Below are 25,497 nucleotides of genomic sequence, written 5' to 3'. Positions count from 1 at the left end.
ATGGTAGACTGAAAATAGTCTTGGAAATGGTGAGGAGTAAATGGATTCCAGAGAGGTTTAGGAAGTAGAATCTATAGGGCTTGGGGGTTGTTTAAATATGAAGGACAATTATGAGAACAGAAAGAAGAAAAGATGGCTCCTTATTTTGTGTCTCTGTGGATGGCGTGTAATCTTCTAAAATAGAAAACAGTGAAGGAGAAACAAGTTTGATAGGGAGGTGAGTTTAGGACCTGTTAAATTCAAAGAATCTGTGGAACATTCATGTGGCAGTGTCCAGTTGGCAGTCCAGTGCTTGGCCCTGAACCTCAAGGCAGGCTGGATATTTAGCCCCATCAACCTGTAATTGGTAATTGACTCAGAGGGTGAGTGAGATAGGGTGTTGGTTAAGCTGGTCTTGAACTCCTGACCTCAGGTTATCCACCTGCCTCAGCTTCCCAAAGTGCTGGGATTATAAGCATGAGCCATTGCACTCGGCTTCATCCTATATTTTCTAAAAGAACTTACATGCTGAATAAAATATCGCTAATGTTATTATAACAAAAGGGGCTGCTGCTACTAATAGGCCAAATTTATGCCTCATTCACACAGGTAAATGAATGGATTAAAATCCAGCATCAGCACCAGCGGAGGTCTTAGGTTATCAACGGCCTCTTTAAAATTTGACCTTTCATAACCTAACACAGTTCTTCCCCAATATGGGCAATTGAAGTTTCCTGTATTTTACGTAAGTGCTATAAAAATGTGACTCCAAGCCAGGCCTTTTCAATCTGCCACCCCCAGACCCCTCTAAATGGAAATTCTGAGCCACGTCGGTTGCAGTAGTCGTAACAAGATGGGATTTAGGTTTAGCTGAATCCATTTTGTCTTTCTTTTCTTTTAGAAGGCATCACAGGAGGCCTCTACATGATGTGGCTTCCAAAGACTCAAGGACCACCCACCTTACAAGTCTGCAATGAAGAAGGCAGAAATGGAGATTCAAACACCACTTCTTCTATTCTTTTATTAATCACTCTGTAGACATGTGTCCCCACTGCAGGGAGTGAACTGCTCCAAGGGAGAAAACTTCTGGGAGCCTCCAAACTCCTAGCTGTCTTGTCCCTCGCCCTGGAGAGAAGGCAGAACCATGGCATTTTATTGCTGCTTCTGGGTCCTCTTGGCACTCACCTGGCACACCTCTGCCTATGGGCCCGACCAGCGAGCCCAAAAGAAAGGGGACATTATACTTGGCGGCCTCTTTCCTATTCATTTTGGAGTAGCAGCTAAAGATCAAGATCTCAAATCAAGGCCGGAGTCTGTGGAATGCATCAGGTAAGAAGAGGGGCCTAATCTGCCAGTCTCTTCTCTTCTGAGTGGTTGGAGAAAAGCTGCACCAAACCCAAAATATTTTTTTCAAACTTTGTCCTATCTTTTCAAGGATAGTGATTGATTGGTAATCATGCTGAAGCTTATTGCCTCCACAACCTGCCTTTTTTTTTTCTTGAAGACTTCTTTTTAAATAAAATGTTAATTATGTTAAGTAGAAAATCCATGCATGGCCTGTTAAAGCACCTGGTGGTCATTTGGTGACCAAATTATCATCATTCACCTGACAGCAGTGTTGCTTAATGGAAGACTAAGTACCTAGAAGGAAATTTATTGCAGGTCTTGCAAACCTGAGTAGTAAAATCCCCCATTGACCTTACATGCTCCAGTGGATAATAATACCTGAGTGCTGGCTGCCTCACTCTTTTCCTTTCTTTCTTTCTTTCTTTTTCTTTCTTTCTTTCTTTCTTTCTTTCTTTTTCTTTCTTTCTTTCTTTCTTTCTTTTTCTTTCTTTCTTTTTTTTTTTTTTTAGGCATTTAAATTGAAAGAAACCACAGTAGTCAGCATGACCCAGGCATCTTCAAACTGTAAAATGTAGTCCATAGCATTTTGGAACTACGGCCATTAGAAAGTCTTTTGCATAGGAAGGTTGCCACCCTCCCCACCCCTCATCCCACTGCACCAAGACAGAATGCATCTAACTCTCTCAATGGATTCTCTCTGCAGCTGCTTGAAGAGAGCTAATGTCTCATCAAATATTTTCTTCTCCAAGCCACAGTCTGTTTTATGGTCATTTTCTCCATGATATGCTTTCCAGATCCATCATCAGCCTGCTTGTCCTCCATCTGATGCCCCCTAATTTACTGTGACCCTTTTAGAATATAGTCTCCAGGGTGAAGCACATCTCTTTAAAATAGGATCTGACTTCTGCAGAATACAGTGGACTGTATGTCACCTCCCCTGATCTACACTGGAGACTATGACTGTGCTCCAAATCTGGACCCATCTTCTAGAGAGACTTGCAACTTCCCGAAGGGATCCAACACTTTTCCTTGCTCTTCCCAATAGCTGGAAAATGAAAATGAAAACTAGAATTGTTCCGAGAAAACTAGATTTCTGTTCATGTTCTAATGAGAGCTAGTACATTGATAATATTTTCATATTTTTCTTATGAATGCAGGAAATCTAAGTGCAGAATTGCACTGATGCTGATGGCATCCTTCACATAACCCATGTGGACAAATATTCTGTTGCACCCCGCTGCACAGAGCTGTACATGTGCCGTGTGTATACAGACCTAAGATCAAGCAAAAGGCTTGCCCTAAAATAATATATATTTTCAAATTATGTTAAAGATAATAAAATTAGCTTAGCAGCATAGTTGTTTAATGTAAAAAAATCTGTAATATTTCATAATAACTTTGTAGGTTTAAAACAAATAGTTAAAGAAATACATGGGCTGGGCGCAGTGGCTCAAGCCTGTAATCCCAGCACTTTGGGAGGCCGAGACGGGTGGATCACGAGGTCAGGAGATCGAGACCATCCTGGCTAACCAGTGAAACCCCGTCTCTACTAAAAAAAATACAAAAAACTAGCCGGGCGAGGTGGCGGGCTCCTGTAGTCCCAGCTACTCGGGAGGCTGAGGCAGGAGAATGGCATAAACCCAGGAGGCGGAGCTTGCAGTGAGCTGAGATCCGGCCACTGCACTCCAGCCTGGGTGACAGAGCGAGACTCCGTCTCAAAAAAAAAAAAAAAGAAATACATGAAGGAAACATAAAGAAAATGGTAAACAGAAAACATCACATTAAAAGTTAGACCAAGAGCTTAGGGAACCTAACAATACAATGGAGTACAAAAGATCGTATATCTCACCTCCTGTCACTGTCACTGAGTTCAAGTAGTGAAACTCACAATATAAAGAAAGAACCTGGCGAGTTTTTTCCTCTAGACACAAATACACTGATTCAGCACATTTACTGAGCCCTCACGCTGAGCAAAGTGCTAGGGAAGTGAAAACTATGTCTCTGACCCTGTTTCTCTTGTTAACTTGTTTGATTTTTGTTTAAAATGTTCTTCTTTGAAAAGCAATGCATGTTCATTTTTTTAGACATAAAGTATAAATAAGCCAAAAGCACGTAATTTTAAAACTAAGCATTCCACCACCCAGACATGACCACTGTTGTACACCCCAGAATAACCACTGTCTGTGTATGGCTTTCATAGGTTATTTGTTTACAAAAATGAGATCATTCATGTCCCTTTCCCCTTGACCTTCAGGAATGTCATAGTCTAAACTTACGACTCTGCAAATCTGATCTGAGGTTATTTTTAGGCACCCACATATTAATATCCTAATCTATTTATGTTTACCCTCGTCTTTTTCTTGTACATCTACATATTGCTTTTATTTAAGTGTCTCACATTAGCTACTTCAAATTCATTACTGGAGAAGACAGATACAAATTATTCAGTGAACTACAAATAGCAATCTTTTATTTTTCTTTTTCTTTTTATTATTGTCATTATTGCTCTCTGTCTCTGTGTGAGGCACCGTGCTGAAGATTTTGCATAATTATCTTATGTCATCATCTTCACAGTCACCCTGTGAGGCAAGTGTCATCCTCCTTTTATTTTTATTTATTTATCTATTTATCTATTTATTTATTTATTTATTTATTTATTTTTGAGGTGGAGTCTCATGCTGTCACCCAGGCTGGAGTGCAGTGGCACAGTCTCAGCTCACTGCAACCTCCATCTCCCAGATTCAAGTGATTCTCCTGCCTCAGCCTCCCATGTAGCTGGAATTACAGGCACCCACCACCACGCCTGGCTAATTTTTGTATTTTTAATGGAGACAGGGTTTTGCCATGTTGGCCAGGCTGGTTTTGAACTCCTGACCTCAAGTGATCCACCTGCCTCGGCCTCCCGAAGTGCCGGAATTACAGGCGTGAGCCACCACGCCCGGCCATGTCATCCCCATTTTAACAGAGAGGGCTCTGTACAGAGCATGCCATGAAGCCAGAGAGTAGTAACAGTTCCATGATTCAAACCCAGCTTTGCCCGGTCTTTAAGTCGTTGACTAGAAAGCTTCCCATTTTCTTCCACTTCTTCTTTCTTCCAGGTATAATTTCCGTGGGTTTCGCTGGTTACAGGCTATGATATTTGCCATAGAGGAGATAAACAGCAGCCCAGCCCTTCTTCCCAACTTGACGCTGGGATACAGGATATTTGACACTTGCAACACCGTTTCTAAGGCCTTGGAAGCCACCCTGAGTTTTGTTGCTCAAAACAAAATTGATTCTTTGAACCTTGATGAGTTCTGCAACTGCTCAGAGCACATTCCCTCTACGATTGCTGTGGTGGGAGCAACTGGCTCAGGCGTCTCCACGGCAGTGGCAAATCTGCTGGGGCTCTTCTACATTCCCCAGGTACTCACGCCTTCTCAGATGGGGCACTGGGAGCAGGATCAGAACGAGCAGACTTGGGGGTGCCATGCCCAATATCCATACAGTTTGCTATTTTCTTATCTCTGGCACAAAAGACCTATGATTTAGTTGATATGCTGTATCATGACCGTTTGGGATTTCTGAAACTCCAGTGTCCACAGTGTCAATGATTCCTTCACTACTCTTCCAAAATTCTTTTAAATGTATCTTGCATAAAACTGTGTCTTTTTTAAAAAAGAGGCATTCAATTATTTATTTCCCACTCTATTCCTTTAGTAAATGCTTTTTTTCCTTCTGCTTTTACTAAAAGGAATCAGAGCATATGAGGTAAATCCCACCTCTCAAATTCAAAATATCTGTCCCTAATTCCATTTCCTGAAAAGTCTCTGCTTCTCTACTGTCTGGTTGAAACTTTAGCTCAGAGGGAAGCAGAGCATATTTTCTCACAATACAGGAACTTAATCATTGTGTTGCATATTCCAGAAATGGAGAAAATTCTATTTCATTCAACAAATATTTATTCAGTATATATATATATAAGCAGTCTCCACTTAGCAGGAACTCAGCCTAGGTGAAGAGATGGTTGCATTTTCATATACTAACAGTTTATTGAAGCAAGTGCTTTAATAAACATTCAATGGTATATTTTTTCACCAAAAAAAGATAACGAATGTGAAATGCCATTTTATAACCTGGCATTTTCCTTCTTAACACTATAGAGCAAAGCATTTTTCAGTTTAATATTTATGAATCTATGACATCATTTTATAATAGTGAAAAAATGGAAACAACCTAAATGTCTGTGGGTGGGAGAATTAGCTCAATTGTGATGCATCCTTACATTAAGTTTGAAATTAAATTACAAACTACACCTTAAATTTATTTTTTTGAATGCTTAATATTTAAAATTTGTAAGAGTACCTTTGATAAATTTACATTTCTATGTTGGGAGGGCTCCATGGTTTTTTTTGTTTTTTGGTTTTTTTTTTGGTGATTGCCATTATCTCTTTATATACATGAGACAAGAGATAGTTTTGTCATTATTTACGGAATCCTTACTTCAGGGAATTAAAGGTATTTCCCATGGGGAAGCCCTGGCTTTGTAACTTTTGTGCCAAAGTGATCTGACAAAGCCTGTATCAGTAAACGTGCTGCGTATATTCAAATTTAGATACACAGTTAAAGTAAGTTATTGTTACCCCATAGCCAACAGGCTAAGATAAAGAAAGAACATGAAAGGTGGCAGGGGGCGGGGGGATGTTAATTCTTTGTGGTTTGGATGAAAGATAAGGTTAAGTTGAATTTGAATTATAAAAGTGCTTTGATTATCAATCAAACCAACATAAGTCTATCTACAGTAGGGGTTCTCTGCCATGTCTGCCATGGCTACCTATTGGAATTACTTAGGGAGCTTTAAAGATACTGGTGCCTAAGTCCCAGTCCCCAAAGAACAAGCTTTAATTGAGCTGAGATGCAGCCTGGGTGTCAGGAGGTTTTAACACTCCAGAAGTGATTCTAATGTGCAGCTGGGCTGGGAGCCACTGCCCTGCCGGGTGGGGTCATGAACCCAGGGGTATTTTGTATGCCAGCCACGCCACCAAGTGGATGGAACAGGCAGACCAGCTAGACAAATTGCGGTTGGAACAGTTTTCTGAATCATTCATGAAATTCTCCCCTCTTACAATAAAAAAAAGTTTTGTGTGTTTCTGAGGGTTTTTTGGGGGGGTTGGGACACAAAATGGTATTTACCCCACTTTAGAGTTGCTTTTAAAAACTTGGGAAACATTATAAATATATCCCTTAAGAGAACATATCCATGAGGAATATTACTGTTTTTAATTTTTTTATTCCATTAAAGCCCTTTTGACCTGTTTTTCAAAAACTCAAGAAGCAAGCAATAATGGATGGATTTTTTTAAACGGTAGGTTTTGTGTTTGCAAAAATCTGATTCAGAGGCCTATCGTTTGGGTCTGCTAACAGAATTCTCTGAAAACAGTAACATCTAAACAAATTATTTAATTTAACCACCTGCCTCATGAAGTTCTGTTGTATTTTGAGAATACCTTATTCTGATAAAGGAAAAAATAATCAATTTTATACTATACCTTCTAAAATAAAAGCACTTGTCAGAAAACAATCATACTTGCTTTTTAGTCAAGTTGGCCTCATTTTTTCACAGACCAACACCTTTTATGTTTCTAATGTAGAAACTATCCATTGATAAGAAGAAACGCTTTGGAAAATTTTATTTAAAAATATTGGACATGGAAAATTAATTGTTTTAATTGGTGAGAGATATTAAAAAGGCATTCACCCAAATACCTTTGACTTGTTTTCTTAAGAAGTTCAAAATCTCTCTGGAAAAACTAGAGAACACAAGGTATTAAGCTACTTCATTTCCTAGAAGAAATTCTATTTGTGTTAAAATGTTTCGTTCTTCAGAAAAAATGTTCCCATAACTTGGAACTTCCTAAGTGGTGAGCCTTGATGACACAGAGTGCTGCAAATGAGCTGAAGCCAGCCTCATCAAAGATGTGGATCCCCTCAAGCTTTGGGGTGGCCAGGTGGGGCCTGAGTGGTCAGAGCACTCCCACCAGGGTTGATCAGCTTCTTCCATTTGCTCCTTGTGTTGCCATAATGTGAAAAGAAGTGGGAAAGCTCTGCACTAACTAATGCTTTACATGGTATTTGGCTACTTCTTCAAGCAACGATCTCTTAACGTCAAGGGCAAGACTTTCTTCCCCTGGTAGTCCACACCCTTGCTCAGATGCAGAAGTGGCTATGTCTTAGAGAGTGCAAACATGTCAAGACAGCTTCTCCAGGGTTCCTGTTTAGCCTCTAAGATTTTCAAGACCCACATCAAAAGCCTGTCAAGCAGGCTCGGCCATCACCTATAAATGAATAAAGGAAAGGGCTCTGGAAGGTGCTTCCCAATGGAAGATTCTTCACAATGCTACCTTCAAAAGTGGGTCTGGTCATAAAATCAATCCAACAATAGAGGGATGGAGAGGAAGGGAAGTTTTTCTGATGATATTTAATTACACACGTCATTGTTATTGTGATGCAGGGGGATTGAGCCTAATGGTCTAATTGAGCCTAAAAAAAACAGTTCTCAGAAATGACTGCAATTAAGGTTACTTTTTTCTAAAGTACTGGGGTGCAGGGAGGAGAGGGAGGAGGAGGAATAACCAGAGGATGGGAAGAGAAAAATTAGGTAGAATAAGAAAAGGGAATTCCCGGGGACTCCTCTGAAGAGCCTTAAGTTTATAATCCATGGGGAACCTGATTCCTTCCAGAGGCAGATTATGGACAAAGTGTTTATTGCAGTAAAGGGAAGTTAAACTGTTCAGATCAGAAGCTGAGCGCAACAGGCCAAAGTTGTGTACGTGGATATACTATAACCAATGAGGCAGCACAGAGGAGGTTAGAGGAAACATGAAATGGTGCATAAAGACTCTTCTTGAAAGGCTGAGCACATCCCACTATTGTTGGGTTGATTTTATGGCCAGACCCAGTTTTGAAGGTAGCATTGTGAAGAACCATCCATTGGGAATTGGGATGCTCCCTCATAGACTGAAAGGTGCTTAAGTGCTCACGCTGGAGTGGAACAGATGCTGCTTTTCCTTACGCTTTCTTTCATCCTGTACACAGTGAACAGCATAGTTGATAAATGAGACCAAGGCATGCTCAGAAAGCCACCTCCACAACAGCCTGGAGGCTCCCTCAGCACCTCCTCACTCACTCACTCACTCATTCACCATGTTCTTGGTTCTCTCCAGGTCAGTTACGCCTCCTCCAGCAGACTCCTTAGCAACAAGAATCAATTCAAGTCCTTCCTCCGAACCATCCCCAATGATGAGCACCAGGCCACTGCCATGGCAGACATCATTGAGTATTTCCGCTGGAACTGGGTGGGCACAATTGCAGCTGATGATGACTATGGGCGGCCAGGGATTGAGAAGTTCCGAGAGGAAGCTGAGGAAAGGGACATCTGCATTGACTTCAGTGAACTCATCTCCCAGTACTCTGATGAGGAAGAGATCCAGCATGTGGTGGAGGTGATTCAAAATTCCACGGCCAAAGTAATCGTGGTTTTCTCCAGTGGCCCAGACCTTGAGCCCCTCATCAAGGAGATTGTCCGGCGCAATATCACAGGCAAGATCTGGCTGGCCAGTGAGGCCTGGGCCAGCTCCTCCCTGATCGCCATGCCCGAGTACTTCCACGTGGTTGGAGGCACCATTGGATTTGCTCTGAAGGCTGGGCAGATCCCAGGCTTTCGGGAATTCCTGAAGAAGGTCCATCCCAGGAAGTCTGTCCACAATGGTTTTGCCAAGGAGTTTTGGGAAGAAACGTTTAACTGCCACCTCCAAGAAGGTGCCAAAGGACCTTTACCTGTGGACACCTTTCTGAGAGGTCACGAAGAAAGTGGAGGCAGGTTTAGCAACAGTTCGACAGCCTTCCGACCCCTCTGTACAGGGGATGAGAACATCAGCAGTGTTGAGACCCCTTACATAGATTACACGCATTTACGGATATCCTACAATGTGTACTTAGCAGTCTACTCCATTGCCCATGCCTTGCAAGATATATATACCTGCTTACCTGGGAGAGGGCTCTTCACCAACGGCTCCTGTGCAGACATCAAGAAAGTTGAGGCGTGGCAGGTGCGTCCTTCACTTATATAGCAATTTGCTGTATAATAAAGCAGAGTTGGGCTTCTACTCCAGGCAAGAAAGATAGTGGTTACTTGAAAAGAGCAATATTTAAATGAGGCCACTAAATGGAGTGTTGGATTCAAAGTACTCTTTTTAAATCTTGAGCAACTGATTTGAGCAAAATTGATAGTAATTTGATTATCTATTTAAAGCCTTGAGTCAACTGTTCTTTAGTCCAGTGGTTCAGAATAACTAAAGTATGGTCCCCAAAAGTTTTCAAATATCCCAGAACAGATTTAGTAATGAGTGGGGTATTTTTCTAATGTCTAAATTATCAATATTGTTCCCTTGTGAGTAAAGTATCTTTTGAGTACCTATTACGTTCCATATACTAAGTGGCATAAAGCTAGTATTATTGTGTTCAGTCACCACTTTTGCCATTACATTACGACAGGCTATACCAAGCCACCCAGCAGGTCAGCTAAGTGCGACTTAGGACAAAAGCAAATCAAAGGCACAGAAAACAAAAACTCTTTGTAAAAAGATTTGATATTGAATGTTTCAAAAAGAAGTACTGAAGTCGTTATCGTAGGAAAAATCAGAACTTCAGAGGAGTTCCCACACTTGTTTAGCCTTGTTTTGTATTTTTGAATTACACACAGGACAGACATCATAATCTCTTTCATTTCAAGAGCTTATATCCTAAATAGCTGTTTGGGTCTTGCATATGTGCCTTATTTTTTCAATCAGACCATGTTTTACACTCTTTTTGTATTTTCCTTAGTTCCAAACTGACCTATCAGAGAGACTGCATGACAGTGGAGAGGGCGGGGACTCCTGAATTTGAATGGAATGTCCCAGCCTCCAGTGCCCCCATGTCCTAGCTGTGTGATCTTAGGCAAACCACGGCTGTAAGTCACAGTGTCTCCATCTGTGACACAGACTTAATGTCTAGCTTACTTTCCACTCAAGGTTCTTTTGACTTAGGTTTGTGACATTAAATGACATGATATATGTAAAAGCAATTTGTAAACTTTCAAACTCTAAACAGATGTATGATTATTATAGTAGAATTTCAGTACACCTCTAATTTATCCATCATTTAGATAAAAATGATAACTAGAACAGCTTTGTATACAGAACCCAACCACCACAAACCCTTTGGGAAGGATACCAAGAAGCAAAAAGCATACAACTTGTATCAGTCACTGTAGAGATTCTCATGAAAGACAAGGAGTGACTGTCTAAGTTGGTCGAATGAGTCAGAATCTACAAGTTCTCAGCCCTTCTTTTATGGGAACCTCTCACCCAACCATCACTGTTGGCTAAAATTTCTAACTTCTGTGGGGTACTCAGAGCTTCCTTCTTCACATGGAACCCCTACCCTGTCAAGATAGAGGTGCTGTAATAAAGGTCAGAAACTCTAAAGTCTTCAGGAGTGATGATGCTAAGGTGTAGGGTTTTAAGTAGGAGGAGTAAGGGGACAATCTTTTAGGTGGTTGATACTATCGTCTTTTCTTTCTTACCTTTCATGTCCAGTGCAAGGAGGACCCCAACTCGAAAAAACTTCAAGACAAGGGTAGGGTTGAAGGAAAAACAGGTTTCAAGGGGGAAACTTGGCAGTTCTACCCTTCAATGGCTCCTCTTCCAGATAAGGAAATAAAATTCAGATGGTCAAGACCAGAGCTTGGACCTGTGAGAGGAAAAAAAAAAGCCATGACAGGCAACAGTCACAACTGGGACTTTTAGTTGTGTAATAGAAAGCCCTAACCAAATTGGCATAAACAAAAAAAGAGGAAATGTAGTGGGTCATGTTACTAAAAATCTCAGAAGTGTTCCAGGTACAGCTAGGTATTTTCATCTCATCTTTCTGTTCTTCATTCCCCAGGGTTAGCAATTTTCAGCCTCTGTAGCAGCTTGAAGCTAGGATCTCCTTACTTCCCAAGATATCCTGTAAAAGTTCCAGAAACCACATTTATTGAGCATTCCTAGGTAATGGATCCATCCCTAATGCTAGCAGTCCTCCAGACTACATAGACTTAGAGTAAGGGGGGAGTGAATCCCCAGTGAGAAGTCAGGATGCCATTATCAAAAGGAGGAAGAAATAGAAGCAAAGCAGCCAACATTCAAAATGTCCGCTACACAGACACTTCACCCAACCATGGCCCAGGTAAAGATATGTTCTCCTGACTCTTACATGGTCTGGCAAAATCCCCCCAGAAGAGAGCACAGATGGGAAAATGGGATCAGAACTCTAGGGAGGAATAACATGGGATATTGGCCAAAATGTCCTGAGTGCTTGGTGTGGATCTCCTTTGAGCCTCAGGAACCTAGGTTGTTGGGTGGGCATTCCAGAATTTGAGATCTTGGCCAGGGGATGAACTAGCAATTATTATTTCTCATTATTAAGACCTATATCTTCATCAGGAGATCAACTAGCAATTATTCATTCTCAATATTAAGGCCTATATGGAAATTTATCACCTATAATCTAATCCAAGTCTCCAGCTAGAACTCCATGTCTGGCTTCTCTCAGTTCTTCCCCTGTAAGCCAACCTGCGTGACACCTCTTCACAAATCACTCATTAGTTTTTGGCACAGCATCTTTGCATAGGCCATAGCCCACACCAGAAGGGCCATCAATTTTTATCTCTCCTGTCATTTTCCACCATGAACATTTAAATTGTTTTCCAAATCTACTTTCCCCTGGAAGTCTTTTCAAATCATATTCCCACAACACACTTTCTGATCATTCTTGCTTCCTCATTTTTGATGTTTATATACCCAGCTTAAGCTTCCACATCTCTTCAGTTGACTGAAGTAGACACTTATTAGTTAAAATTCTGGTTATAAGGGTCAATCACAATTTTTTTTCCTTTCTCTCTCCTCAAAAAATATAATATCAATCAACTCATATGCCTCCAAAGTAGCACTAGCAGGTGATTTATGAGCATACAACCCACACTTGCCTTCTGACCTCTTCTTGGAGACCCTCAAGCCCTCCTCATATCCCTTCTCAGCTCTCTCTTCACTACTCCTTTGCTGTACTCTAAGCTTCATAAGATCAGGAACCATGCCTGTATTGTTCATCTGTATGTGCAGAATGCCTGATGCTGGAATATTCATAGAATGAATGAAGGAGTGAATAGCAGTCTAGTTGATTTGACCTGTCAGCACTACCTAGAGGCCTTTGAAGGGAACTGTTTGAGCCAACAACCCGTTCTTGAATCAATCACTGTGGCCAAGGTATTCTAGGCTCTGTTTGGACAAGCTTTGGTCACATCCCCACCATCGAGTTTGAATGGAACATCATGTAAGTACGAAATCACCTTCTTTCTTCTCTCAGTATGATCGTGCACAAGGTGTGCTTCATACTCTCCTGCACCGCACACCAATACTCACTAGTCAAAAAACAGGCATGCAGCCATGGTGAGGATGGAAGTCAGATGGAGCTGATCTTTCTAGGAACTGCTGGTACTGCTGGAAGTTGGGGAATGGGGGATAAATTGTGGGGACAGCCAGAGAAGATGGAAGGGAGATAAAAAAACATGGCTGGGATTAGAGAAGGGAATTGGGCCTGCGTCTTCCCCCATGCTCTTACCACAGGAATTGGGCAAGAAGCATCAAGTTCATTATCTGTGTGACCTGGCCCTCATTATCTGTGTAAGAGCTGGAAGTCCTAGACCGGCGGGGGGTTTCTAATCTCTAGCGTTCAGCTTAATTCAATTGACGCAACTAAGAATGTGTGCCAAGAGGTAATTCCCATTTATGCTGATAATGAGCAACCATTTGACTTTAAAATCTTTTAGGGGAAATACCCTAAAATACCACAAGATGGGAATATTATGGCATAAAAAATATGTTAGCTTCGAAGTGCATGCGTGTACTGTATTTGCCCCTCTGTGAGATCTATGTGTCTTTCTTGGTGGTGTTTTCTTTGTGAACCTGTAAGTCTCTTTGTGTCTGTATGCTATGTTCTATGTTCAGATCTTTTTCTTTGGTTGTTTGCTTTTTTGAGGCAGAGTCTTGCTCTGTCGCCCAGGCTGGAGTGAAGTGGCAAGATCTCGGCTCACTGCAACCTCCATCTCCCAGGTTCAAGCAGTTCTCCTATGTTCAGATCTTTCTACTAGCTTTTTTAATTTCTCTTCCCCTTCATTTATTCTTTTCCCTCATATTACTCCCCAAATAAAATAAATAATTTGGAAACATATTATATTGGATAATAATCCCAAGTAAAATTTTATATTTCATTTTAAAAGGAACTGTCAGTTCCTTTTTAAAACATTTTTAAAAGCAAAAGAAGCCAGGTGCGGTGGCTCACACCTACAGTCTCAACACTTTGGGAGGCCAAGGTGGTTGGATCACAAGGTCAGGAGTTCAAGACCAGCCTGGGTAACATGATGAAACCCCGTCTCTACTAAAACAACAAAAAATTAGCTGAGTGTGGTGGCATGCACCTGTAGTCCCAGCTGTTTGGGAAGCTGAAGCAGGAGAATCACTTGAACCTAGGAGGCAGAGGTTGCAGTGAGCCAAGATCACACCACTGCACTCCAGCCTGAGCAACAGAGCAAGACTCCGTCTCAAAATAAATATATAAATAAATAAATTAAATAAATAAATAAATAAGAAAAAGAGTGTTCTCTCTCGGGCAGATATCTAAATTATCTTTTAACTTATGTTGCTTTTTTGTGGATCAATGATTATCAATTTAAAGATTCCCTGTCATTGCTCTTAAGAGTGAAATGGTTTTCATCTCCATCTTCCCTGTTATGTGAATTAAAGGCAAGATACTATGCAGAAAATAAAATGCCCAAATGCAAAAATTGCAAGTCAACCTGCCAAAAGAAATATTAAAGATGTTTACAGAGGTGACTTAGAGATATGACTTGGTAAGCATAATAATTGATTGATTATAAGTGGATAACATACAAATTTTGAATAGAAAATATTCCACACTTATGTGATTTTATTTATATACCTGCTGTGAGGACATACTACAGTACAATTCAGGTTAGGATTTGAAGTAAGGAAAAAAAAATCATTGGAGATGAGTCTTGAAGAGTAGATAGGATTTGTGGATATGGAGAAGGATCTACTGTACTCCTTGGAGGAAGAGTCACAAAATGTCCTGCTAAGCAAAAGAATACAGACTTAAAAAAATAGTACATAGTGTATGATTTCATTTATGCGACATTCTGTCTCTACTGACAGAAAGAAAGCAGATCATTGGTGGCCTAAGGCTGCAAGTGGGTAGAGGCTGACTTTAAGGGACACCACAGAACCTTTTGGGATGGTGGCAGTGGTAGTTACCAAGCATATACATTTGCCCAAACTCAGAACTATACACTTAAAATGAGTGTATATAAATTATACCTCAAAAAAGTTGATGAAAAAAATAAAGGAAAGTCCCCGGATAGGGAAATCCTGGCTATGCATGGAGATCAGGATGTCATTCAGGTTAGACCATTTTCCCATTTATGGCCCCTCATGTTGCCATAAGCGTTACACATCTCTACCATTTCATTTTTAAAATATGTCCGTTTTCTCAACCTACATTTGTACCAGTTAACCTGTTGTAACTAGAGATAGACAACTTAATAGATGTCTAATTTCACTCCTGCATGTGAGTAGGTAGTATAGTGTAATGGTTAACTGTTTGGAATCTCAAGCCAGACTGAGTTGGTTTAAATTTTAATGGCCACCTAATTGCTTTATGACCTCAGGCAGTCACTTAGTGTCCTTGTGCCTCACTTTTCTCTCTCACCTGAGAAATAGAGATCATGAAACTTATAAGTTTATTATGAGGATAATGTTAGTTAATATGCACAGAGTGCTTAGGGTAGTGCCTATATACTATGTTCAGTAAATATTCTTGAGTATTATTCTTTCATAGGTGAGGAAGGTAAGACCCAGAGAAGTCGGAATGATTTTCCTAAAGTAATATATCTAGCTAGTAAGAAAGCCACATCTGCTCCAGGTGATCTGTTCCCCAAAGAGGCCACAGGAGTTGCTAAAAGAACCAGTTTTGCCTTCTGAGCACCACATGCCTTCTAGCTCCTGAGAGGCTGCCAGATCAGCCAGTGGTCTCCAAGTGAAGACATTGGTCCACTACCTTGAACCCTGGGTGTTCACCAATTGTCCTGACACCTCGGTCCTTACACAAAGAGAAAGTATAGTGTGCAAATAATTGAGAGTGGATACAACCAATCAGGTTGGAGTCTATTAAACATCTCTTTGTCCATCTTGAATATTATTGCATTTCTTCTTTCTAAAACAGTGCCTGCTTGGCCAGTAGTGGTTCCTCAATAAATACTTGTTGAATAAAAAAATGAATAAAGAAAGAAAATGGGACAAAAATAACTCCTGAGAGGACAGTGACACAGTACCTAGATATAGGCATAGATAAGGGAGATCAGTGATCTCAGAGAAGTGGGAAAACTCTTACACAACAAACCACAGTAATGCTGACTTCATAAACTGGGGCTGAAACTTAGCTCTGCATTATCAACAAAGTAAATTACATGAAAGAAAACATGTTTTGGTAAGGATTTTAAGACTATAAACAGGGTTTTTGAGGTACAAAGATCCAGAAACCATTAAATTTTAAATTATTCTTATATTTTTAACTGATGTAGGCCCCCTAAGAATCTTTATCAGGAACAATTTATTAGCCTAATTTGTACTAATAAATATGCCTAAAAGAAGCAACTTCAAAAAAATTATTTTGGCCTTTTTATTTGGTTGCTTTTTTTTGTTTGTTTGGGTTTAGAATTTAGATCATATTTTCAGTCTTACTTAGCCTGATTCAGTCCAACTGAACTGGCTAGAACTTCCAGTATAATCTTGTATAGATACAGTGAAAACAGACATTGCCATCTGCATCTGATCTCAGGGGGAAAGCGTTCAGTCTTTCACCACTAAGTATGATGCTAACATTCATAGATGCCCTTTACAGAGTTGAGGAAGTTCCCTTTTATTCCTATATTGCCGAGAGCTTTTATCAGGAATGGAGGTTGGATGTTATCAGTACTTTTTCTGTATCTATTCAGAAAAGCATGTGGTTTTTCTTTTGTAGTATATTAATGTAGTTGAATGTCAAACCAATCTTTCGTTCCTGGGATTAATCCTACTTGGTCATAATGTATATTCCTTTTTGTACATGTATTTGTGTGTTTAATTTACTAAAATTTGGTTAAGAAATTTTGCTTCTGTATTCATGAGGACTATTGGTCTATAGTTTTATTTTCTTGTAATATCTTTGCCTGGTTTTGGTGTCTGAGTAATGATGACCTCAGAATGAGTTTGGCAATATTGACTCCTTTTTTGATATTCTATAAGACTTTTGTAGAATTTGTATGAATTCTTCCTTAAATCTTTGGCAGAACTCATCAGTGAAGCCACCTTTAGTTGGTTTTCTTTGTGGGATTTTTTTGTTTTGTTTTGTTTTGAGATGGAGTCTCGCTCTGTCACCCAGGATGGAGTAAAGTGGCGTGATCTTGGCTCACTGCAACCTCTGCCTCCCAGGTTCAAGAGATGCTTCTGCCTCAGCCTCCCGAGTAGCTGGGATTACAGGCATGAGCCACCACCACCAGCTAATTTTTGCATGTTTAGTAGAGATGAGGTTTCACCATGTTGACCAGGCTGTCTCTAACTCCTGGCCTCAAGTGATCCACCCACCTCGGCCTCCCAAAGTGCTGGGATTACAGGCATGAGCCACTGTGCATGGCCTGTGGGAAAATTTTGAACTGCAAATTCAATTTATTTAATGGATAGAATGCTATTTATGTATATATGAGTCAGCTTTGATAGTTTGTCTTTCAAAGACTTTGTCCACATCGTCAAATTTATTGGCGTAACTTTATTTGTAATATTGTTTATGATGTTCTCAGACTATCATTATAATGCCTGCAGCACCTATAGTGATGTCACTTCTCTAATTTATCATACTGTAAATATGCATCTTCTCTCTTTTTTCAGATCAGTCTGACTAGAGATTCATCAACTTTATTAATCTTCTCAAAGAATCAGTTTTTGACTTTAGTGATTTTTCTCTATATTTTTGTTGTCTATTTCATTTATTTCTACTCTGATCTCTGTCATTTCCTTTCTTCTGATTTATTCTAGTTTAATTTGCTCTCCTTTTTCTAGTTACTCATTTGGAAACTGAAGTCATTGATTTAAAAACCTTTCTTATAATATAGACATTTAGTGCTATAAATTTCACTGTAAATATTGTATTAGCTGCATCCCTCAAATTTTGATATGCTGTGTTTTCATTTTAATTCAGTTTAAAATACCTTCCAACTTTCCTTTTGATTTCTTCTTTGGCCCTCAGGTTTAGAAGTGTGTTATTTGGTTTCCAAGTTTCCGGTGATTTTTCCAAACATTTTTCTGTGATTTGTTTTTAATTTAATTCCATTGGCGTCAACATACTCTGTTTAATATTAATATTTTTAAATTTATTAAAACTCGCTTTATAATCCCAAATATGATTTATCTTGATAAATATTTTGTGTTCTTGAAAAGAATGTATATTCTGTTGTTGGGATGACTGTTCTATAATTATCAATTAGATCAAGTTGGTTGATAGTACTGTCCAAGTCTTTTAAGTCTCATATTTTTATTGATTTTCTGCCTACTTCTTTCAGCTAATACAGATGCCTTATTAACCTTATTTTTCTCATTTATCCTCAGACTGATAAAAACCTCCTCATGGGCACCACTTGTCCACATAGTCATGCTGGATACCTACAGGTTTAATATCTATTCTATTAATCATGCACTCAAAAGACATAGTTTGAGTATCCACTAAAATCTAGGCCCTCTACAAACCACTGGAGATACAGAAAGAAATAACACAGTTCCTGCTTTAGAGAAGTTTGGTCTAATGAAGTGTAGGTACAAAATTCCTAGCCACAAAGATTCTGGGGTGCTTCCTTCTCCAGAGAAGATGTTTACATTGCCATGTCTTCCCTCCTGCCTACCCTTTATCTCCCTGCCATATCCAAAGTTGGACTTGCCATGTCTCATTACTCAACTCGCTACACCAAGTATCCTAGAGGCTACCTTGTTATCAAGGTTCCTGCCAATTACAAATGTCAGTTTCAATAATTAAGTCATATTTGGATTTTTAAAGTCCTTTTCCATGCCTTCCTTTTTGTAACAGCTTTATAAGATGTAATTCACATGTCACACAATTCAGTCATTTAAAGTATACAATTAAGTGGTTTTTAATATATTCACAGTTATGCAACCATAACCACAATCAATTTTAGAACATTTTCACCACATCAAAAAGCAACTGCATACCCTTTAACTGTCACTCCCTAGGCCCCCAAAGCCCCAGTCTTAGACAAACACTGATCTACTTTCTGCTTCTGTACATTTGGACTTTCCTGGATGTTTCACATAAATAAAATCATAAAACATATGATCTTTTGTGACTGGCTGCTGCTTCCATATTATAACATGTATCAGTACTTCATTCCTTTTTACAGCAAAATAGTATCCCACTGTGTGGATATACCACATTTTATTTATACATTTACCCAACTGATGAACATTTGGGTTGTTCTCACCTTTGGTTGTTATGAGTAATGTTGCTATGAACATTTATGTACAAATGTTTGTGTGGACATATATTTTTATTTCTCCTAGGTATGTACACACACACACACACACACACACACACACACAAGTAGATTTGTTGGGTCAAATGATAACTCTATGTTTAACTTTTTAAGGAACTGCCAAACATTTTTTCCAGTGTGGCTGCACCAGTTTACATCCCCACCAGCAGTCTATGGAGGATCCCAAGTTCTCTACATTTTGATCAGCCCTGTTTCTTATCTAATCCCATACCTTTTTGATATGAAATCTAGCCTCTTTTTTTGCCTTGGCTCCTCTTTACTTATCTTCTGCATTTCCCCTTGTTCTCTAGACATACATGATTCTTGAGAAATTGATCTCTTTACTGGCCCCATAACACATCATGTTTATTCCTAATGTGGTATCTTTGCCCATGCTGTTCCACGGTTTTTAACACCTTCCCTCCCTCTGTCCTTTCCCAGCCAAAATATTTACTATGCCTCAAGCCTGCATTGATCATTTCAGCCCTTTTTAATTTCTATCTCCTCTGAGTTTCTCTGTACTTAGAGATGATACCCCATCAGTTAGCAGCTACCTGTATTTTATCTTGTACTGTTTACTGCTTCATTGAATATTTATGTCTTGTATTTTATCCCCTAATCCATATGAAAACTCTATGAGGATGGGATAACCATGTCTTGTAGTTCTGCAGCCCAGTTCAGAACACACAGTGAATATTTTGTAAATATTTCCTAGTTGATTTATTCCAATAGTATAAAAATCCAGTCTTGTATTGTGAGTTTTTTTAATGAATACTTAGAAACTTTAAGAAAATGATTTTTGATTGTTTCTCTTTTGAAGTTAGGATTATGGTGGAAATCTCCAGCCCATGCCACCAATAATGCAGAAGACTTGTAGCCAGGGATGAGCTTTAAGTCACTTGTCTGTCCAGTCTGACCAGTGTGAAAGATGACCAGCTAATTATGAAAAGATCTTGTTCAGTTCCCCTCCCCACTTCTACCTTGATACCAGGAGAGTTCCACTGCAGAGAACTAGTGGACAAAGGAGAGAAGCAGCTTGTTGCCTGGCATGTTAAGAACCAAGGAACTGAAACCTAAATATGAGGAAGAAATGTATGCTAACTACTACAGCTTTACCACTATATATGCATTTCAATAAGGATGTGTTACTGACCTCTGACAAAAATTTGCCACGGACACTGTAAGCAATTTATATTAGAGGTGTAGGATGGTGTTGTAGATAAGCCATATTCAACCCCCAGCTCCAGCACTTAGTGGCTGTATGACTTTTGCAAGTGTCTTGACCTTTCTCTGCCTCCGTTTCATCATCTAGAAAATGAAGATACTAATAATTCTAATCCATAGAGGTGTTGTGAGGATTAAATGACATAGTGCGTATTAAGTATTAGAAGAGTGACTGGCACATAGGAAGTACAAATAAGAGGTAATTTCCTACGTCTTCACTTTTCTCATCTCCTTTTCCACATGTACAGACACATGGCATGTGGACAAGATAGTGGAAACTCTATGATTAGGATGAAACATTTGCACTGACAAGTCATGGTAGGTACATGGGCTCAAAGTATAGAGGGCTTTGGAAGCTACCTGGAGAAGTTTGAAGCACATTTTATCTGAGTCATGGTAGGTCCCCAGCAGGAAGTGGGAGGGGCATGATTACGGCATGGAGAAGGATGAGCTGGCCATGTCAGAAAGGCCCCCGAGCTGCTAAGAGCAAGGTTTCGAGCAATGCAGGAGGAGGGGCAGTATTAAAGAGCAGAAGAACTGCATGTTCCTCTGAGGGCAAGAAGGATGTGTCAGGACAGGGATGTGCTGGGGTAGAGACAAAAGGATGTACACCACTCTGGGTAGGAGGAAGTCAGGTCACCCCAACAGTGAGGAGGGATAGGAAGTGGAGGTGGAGGTAAAAGAAAGGAGCATGTCTAGAACACCTCCTCTCCACTGACTGCCTTAAGGCCTCAGTAAAAATGAAGGCAAACAAGGTTGTCAACCATCAGAGAAGGTGAAAAGTCACAGGAGAAGACACAAACCCTTAGTAAGAGGCATTCTCCATCTTTTTTGAGGATGGCTCAGCAGTTGGTTGCAGAGCCAGCTAGCAGGGAGTGAGGGGTCCCTCTCCTTCATAGACCTGAGTGGAAAGTCAGGGCAGCCAGGGCCTGCCAGTGGAGCAGTGCTCACAGACTGCAGGTTAGGGGAGGCGCCCAGGGTGCTATGCCTGTGAGCACACACAGTCTATCATGGACTCCTTCCCCAGGCATATCTTGGAGCTACTTATGGATAAATCCAAGTGACTCCTCTTCTGTATTTAATCTTCCTTACTATAAATCAATATTTGTTTAAAAATAAAGTCAATACAGATATCAATTGTTAAGAAGCAGTGCCATCTCTGGAGTGGAGTGGGACAGGAGAAGTGCTGGCTCATTCCGCGTGTTTGTCACGCATATCAGAATAATGTATGCCTCAGAAAGGCCTATTAAGGCCATTCACTAGATGGGCCCAGCCCAAACGTTGTCTCAGTGTGAGATTAGACATTGGATTTTAGGTACCTTAAAAACAATGATAAATGACCGGGCGCAGTGGCTCATGCCTGTAACTCCAGCACTTTGGGAGGCTGAGGCAGGATGGTCACTTGAGCCCAAGAGTTCGAGACCAGTGCAGGCAACATAGTGAGACCCTGTCTCTACAAAACCAAAAAAAAAAACCAGCTCAGAATGGAAGACTGCTGGAGACTCAGGAGGTGCACTGGAAGCTGTGCCCTACACTCACAGGCCGGACCCTGCCTTACTCTCATGTGGTGTCACAGTGACACAAGGCTGGCCTCACGTGAAAGATAAGAGGCTGAGTGCCCACTGCCTCCTCTTGACTGATGTCAGGAACATGTGAGGAAGCAGAGCCAGGAGTCCAGCGATGCTGCAGTAGAGTATAGCAATTAAGAGTGCAGGCTTGTGACCCTGGATGAGATACTTAAAGTTTTCAGTGCCTCAGTTTCCCCAGCAATAAGATCAGTTTAATACTATTTGTTGTGAGGATTCGATTAGATAATGAATATAAAGTACTTAGGGTCATGCCTCAATGGTAGTAAAAATGACTGATATCTAAAATGTTTACATGACTAACATGTGATATGTGTTAGTAATTATTATGATGACTTTTTTGTGCAAAGACTTTGTGACATAGAAAACCTTATAAAAATTCAAGGATTTGCCATGACTGACAGCAATAATGGCCAGGGCTTCACCCACAGCCTCATCTATTTCTTCCTTCCACCCCACTCTGTGAATTTTGGCAGCAAAGCACTTCCACAGCAGCAGGATCACAGGAAAAGAAAGTGCGGAGAATAAGTGCACTCAGCAATTTCTCCTCTCCTTCCCCAATGCCCAGCTCAGAAGATGCCAGGGATGGGCTCTGGCTTATAAATCCTGCCCCTCCTGGGGCACTGCCAGGTGATGGCACTCCTGCAGGACCTTTGACCTGGCCAGTTGCCAGGTGAGATGTCTCCCTTTCCTTTCCCCATCTTCAAAAAAGTGTTTCCTACCCTAATTATAATTTGAATAATAATCAAAGCCCATGGCTTACCAGGGCTGCTGCTAACACAGGCAAGTACTTTGGTGTGAATTAGAAAAAGCTGCCTCTTCCTTAAGTCACATTCCTCCCACTTTGTTGGAACAAGATAGTTTACCGTCGTCGTACAGGGCACAGCCTACCTAATTGGTTCTATGTGGCAGCCATGTGGCTTGTACTCATTCTCTGCTCCTCTTTAGGTCCTGAAGCACCTACGGCACCTAAACTTTACCAACAATATGGGGGAGCAGGTGACCTTTGATGAGTGTGGTGATCTGGTGGGGAACTATTCCATCATCAACTGGCACCTCTCCCCAGAGGATGGCTCCATCGTGTTTAAGGAAGTCGGGTATTACAACGTCTATGCCAAGAAGGGAGAAAGACTCTTCATCAACGAGGAGAAAATCCTGTGGAGTGGGTTCTCCAGGGAGGTAGGTGCTGTCCATCAGAAAACCAGATGTCTCCACCAGGGGCAGGAAACTGTGCTGGGCTTTGGGAGGGCCTTTGGTTTCACCACTGGACTTCCAAAATAAAGAGTCCACTTCCCTGAACTCTCTGGCCACTGCAATCTTGGGGCTCCCTGTGAAATCCGTAGTGTTTAGTGTAAAGAGAAGAATCTCCAGAACCTGAGCCCAGTGCCTTCCTACTGTATTGAAACAGTTTCATTTTTCACAAATATGACTCCCTAGCTAGTCATAAAGTTTCCTTGGCTAAAACTTTCCCTAACCAGAGCAAACTATTTAAGCAAATGTAAACATCGGTCAAGTCAGTGGCTCTCAGCTGGGCCGAGGGCAGGGGAGACAAGTTTTAGAGTGGAGGGGACTGCTTTGGGGTTGTCACAATGACCAGGAAGTATTAATGGCCTTCAGCGCTTGGGGTCCAGGGATACTAAGTGTCCAGCCTGCGTTGGACAATCTTACATGACAAAGAATTGTCCCCACCTCAATGACCAGTAACAGCCATTGAAAGACACTGGAGTCCAAAATGGAGCTGGATGTTTTCAACTGAGTCATTCGGTGTTGTCATCACCCTCACAGCCTGGACAGTTCACACAGAGGTAGTTCACTGTCATCCAGACAGCCTGGGGCTGCTGAACTGTAAATCAAAAGGACAATTTATTCTCCTTCTCCAGGAGACCTGTAACAAAGAGGAGGATGCTTGTGTTCCTGAGTATCACTGCATCTGGAAGCCTGTTAATAACCAGAAGCCCACCCCTCAGTCAATTTGCACTTAAGGGAGAGAAACGTGATACACTGGAATGATGACCATTCTGTGATGTTTGTGTCCTAGAATATAGCAGGCTGCTGAGAACCCAGGTCCTCTGTAAGAACACAGATCCTAGACAGGGCATCCTCTTAACTCTCCCAGGAAGCCTGGATAAGACCCACCACATTTCTATTTGCATTTGACTTTTTATTATCACCTTTGAGCATCTTGACCACTTCTTTTTTATTTATTTTTTTTTTTTTAGATGAGGTCAGGCTCTCTTGCCTAGGCTGGAGTGCAGTGGCACAATCTCGGCTCACTGCAGCCTCTGCCTCCAAGGTTCAAGCAATTTTCCCACCTCATCCTCCTGAGTAGCTGGGATTACAGGCGCACCACCACGCCCAGCTAATTTTTGTATTTTTAGTAGAGACGGGGTTTCACCATGTTGGCCAGGCTGGTCTCGAACTCCTGACCTCAGGTGATCCACTCTCTTTAGCCTCCCAAAGTGCTCTGGTGACAGACGTGAGCCACCACGCCCAACCATCTTGGACCACTTTTTATAACATAACCGAAGACTCACTTCATCTTCTTATCAAATGCTTCTTAGGTTGGACAGGTTCCCGATGAGATGCTACAATTTCACTGTTACCCAGTATGTAGATGGGTTACCCCTGGGAAGGTCTCCTATAGACAGTGAATCTCATCCATAGTGTGCCATTTTTAATAGCTTCCACCTCAGAGGGTGGGTTCTCAATTATAAGCATGTCATGACCTTTTCCAGATGGAGATTTGCGGGTTTCAGATGTTGTATTCCTCTGTCCACTAATTGTACCATTGTCTAATTTATCACGCATTTTCACTGACTGGAGTCTAAATTGATCAGCTATACTGCCACCTGTTTATCCCTGTTGGATCATCCAGGTTATCTTTCACCCCCATTAATGCATAGAATTGAATTATCTAATGGCACATGTCTCCTCTCCACTGCAGCAGGGAACTATCTCCTGTACAGTTCTCCATAGCCCTAATGTCCTCTCCCAGGCTATGTACATCATTGGCTTAAACATTGATAAATGAACAACAGGGAACTCTCATAAATTCAGTCACTTATGTTCTTGGAATAGTTGACACAGTTACAAGCTAAATCTAATTTTTGCATAGAAACATTACCTCAAACCTAGCACACAGTGGATACTCAACAAATCTTAGGATCTACTCTATTATTTTCTGTACTTTTTGTGGAAATGACCACAAAAATATCATCTATATTTAACTATAAATTATATATTAATGACTTCCCTACATGTTTCACAAAGTTGTTATTGAGATCAAATGAGATCAAGGATGAAAAGCGTATGATAAACTGAATCATACTATTAATATATAAATGCAAAGTATTATTAATATGGCATTATACTTAACTGATGTTCTCAATTTTCTTACAAATGTAGCACTAAATTTAGAGCTAGATAGATCTTTAAAGATCCTTATATTCAAGCTTCCAATTTGAAGTTGATGCCACTGAGGTTTTGGGATGCAAAGGTGACTTGTCAGGCCAAACAGATGGTCAGTATAAAAGCTGAGACTATGTTCTTCCATTTGTTTGTGTCCTCTTTGATTTCACTGAGCAGTGGTTTGTAGTTCTCCTTGAAGAGGTCCTTTACATCCCTTGTAAGTTGGATTCCTAGGTATTTTATTCT

At 40.7% G+C, this 25,497-nt stretch overlaps 1 protein-coding gene across 2 annotated transcripts in view; it reads left to right on the top strand.

The window, feature by feature from the left end:
- The window catches only part of CASR (calcium-sensing receptor), a 100,248-nt gene that overhangs the window by 65,448 nt on the left and 9,303 nt on the right, over nt 1-25,497 (top strand). For both annotated transcript variants that reach the window (XM_011971579.1, XM_011971578.1), the window contains exons 2-5: nt 881-1,308; nt 4,425-4,731; nt 8,529-9,413; nt 22,792-23,022. In XM_011971579.1, the coding sequence (XP_011826969.1) occupies nt 1,124-1,308; nt 4,425-4,731; nt 8,529-9,413; nt 22,792-23,022 (1,608 nt within the window). In that variant the 5' untranslated portion in view covers nt 881-1,123. The remainder of the gene's footprint in view (nt 1-880; nt 1,309-4,424; nt 4,732-8,528; nt 9,414-22,791; nt 23,023-25,497) is intronic.

This window comes from Mandrillus leucophaeus, unplaced genomic scaffold (assembly GCF_000951045.1).
Source record: "Mandrillus leucophaeus isolate KB7577 unplaced genomic scaffold, Mleu.le_1.0 Scaffold123, whole genome shotgun sequence".
Classification (NCBI taxonomy): Eukaryota; Metazoa; Chordata; class Mammalia; order Primates; family Cercopithecidae; genus Mandrillus; species Mandrillus leucophaeus.
The sequence above is the reverse complement of the archived record's forward strand: the minus strand, read 5'-3'. Positions and strand labels throughout refer to the sequence as shown.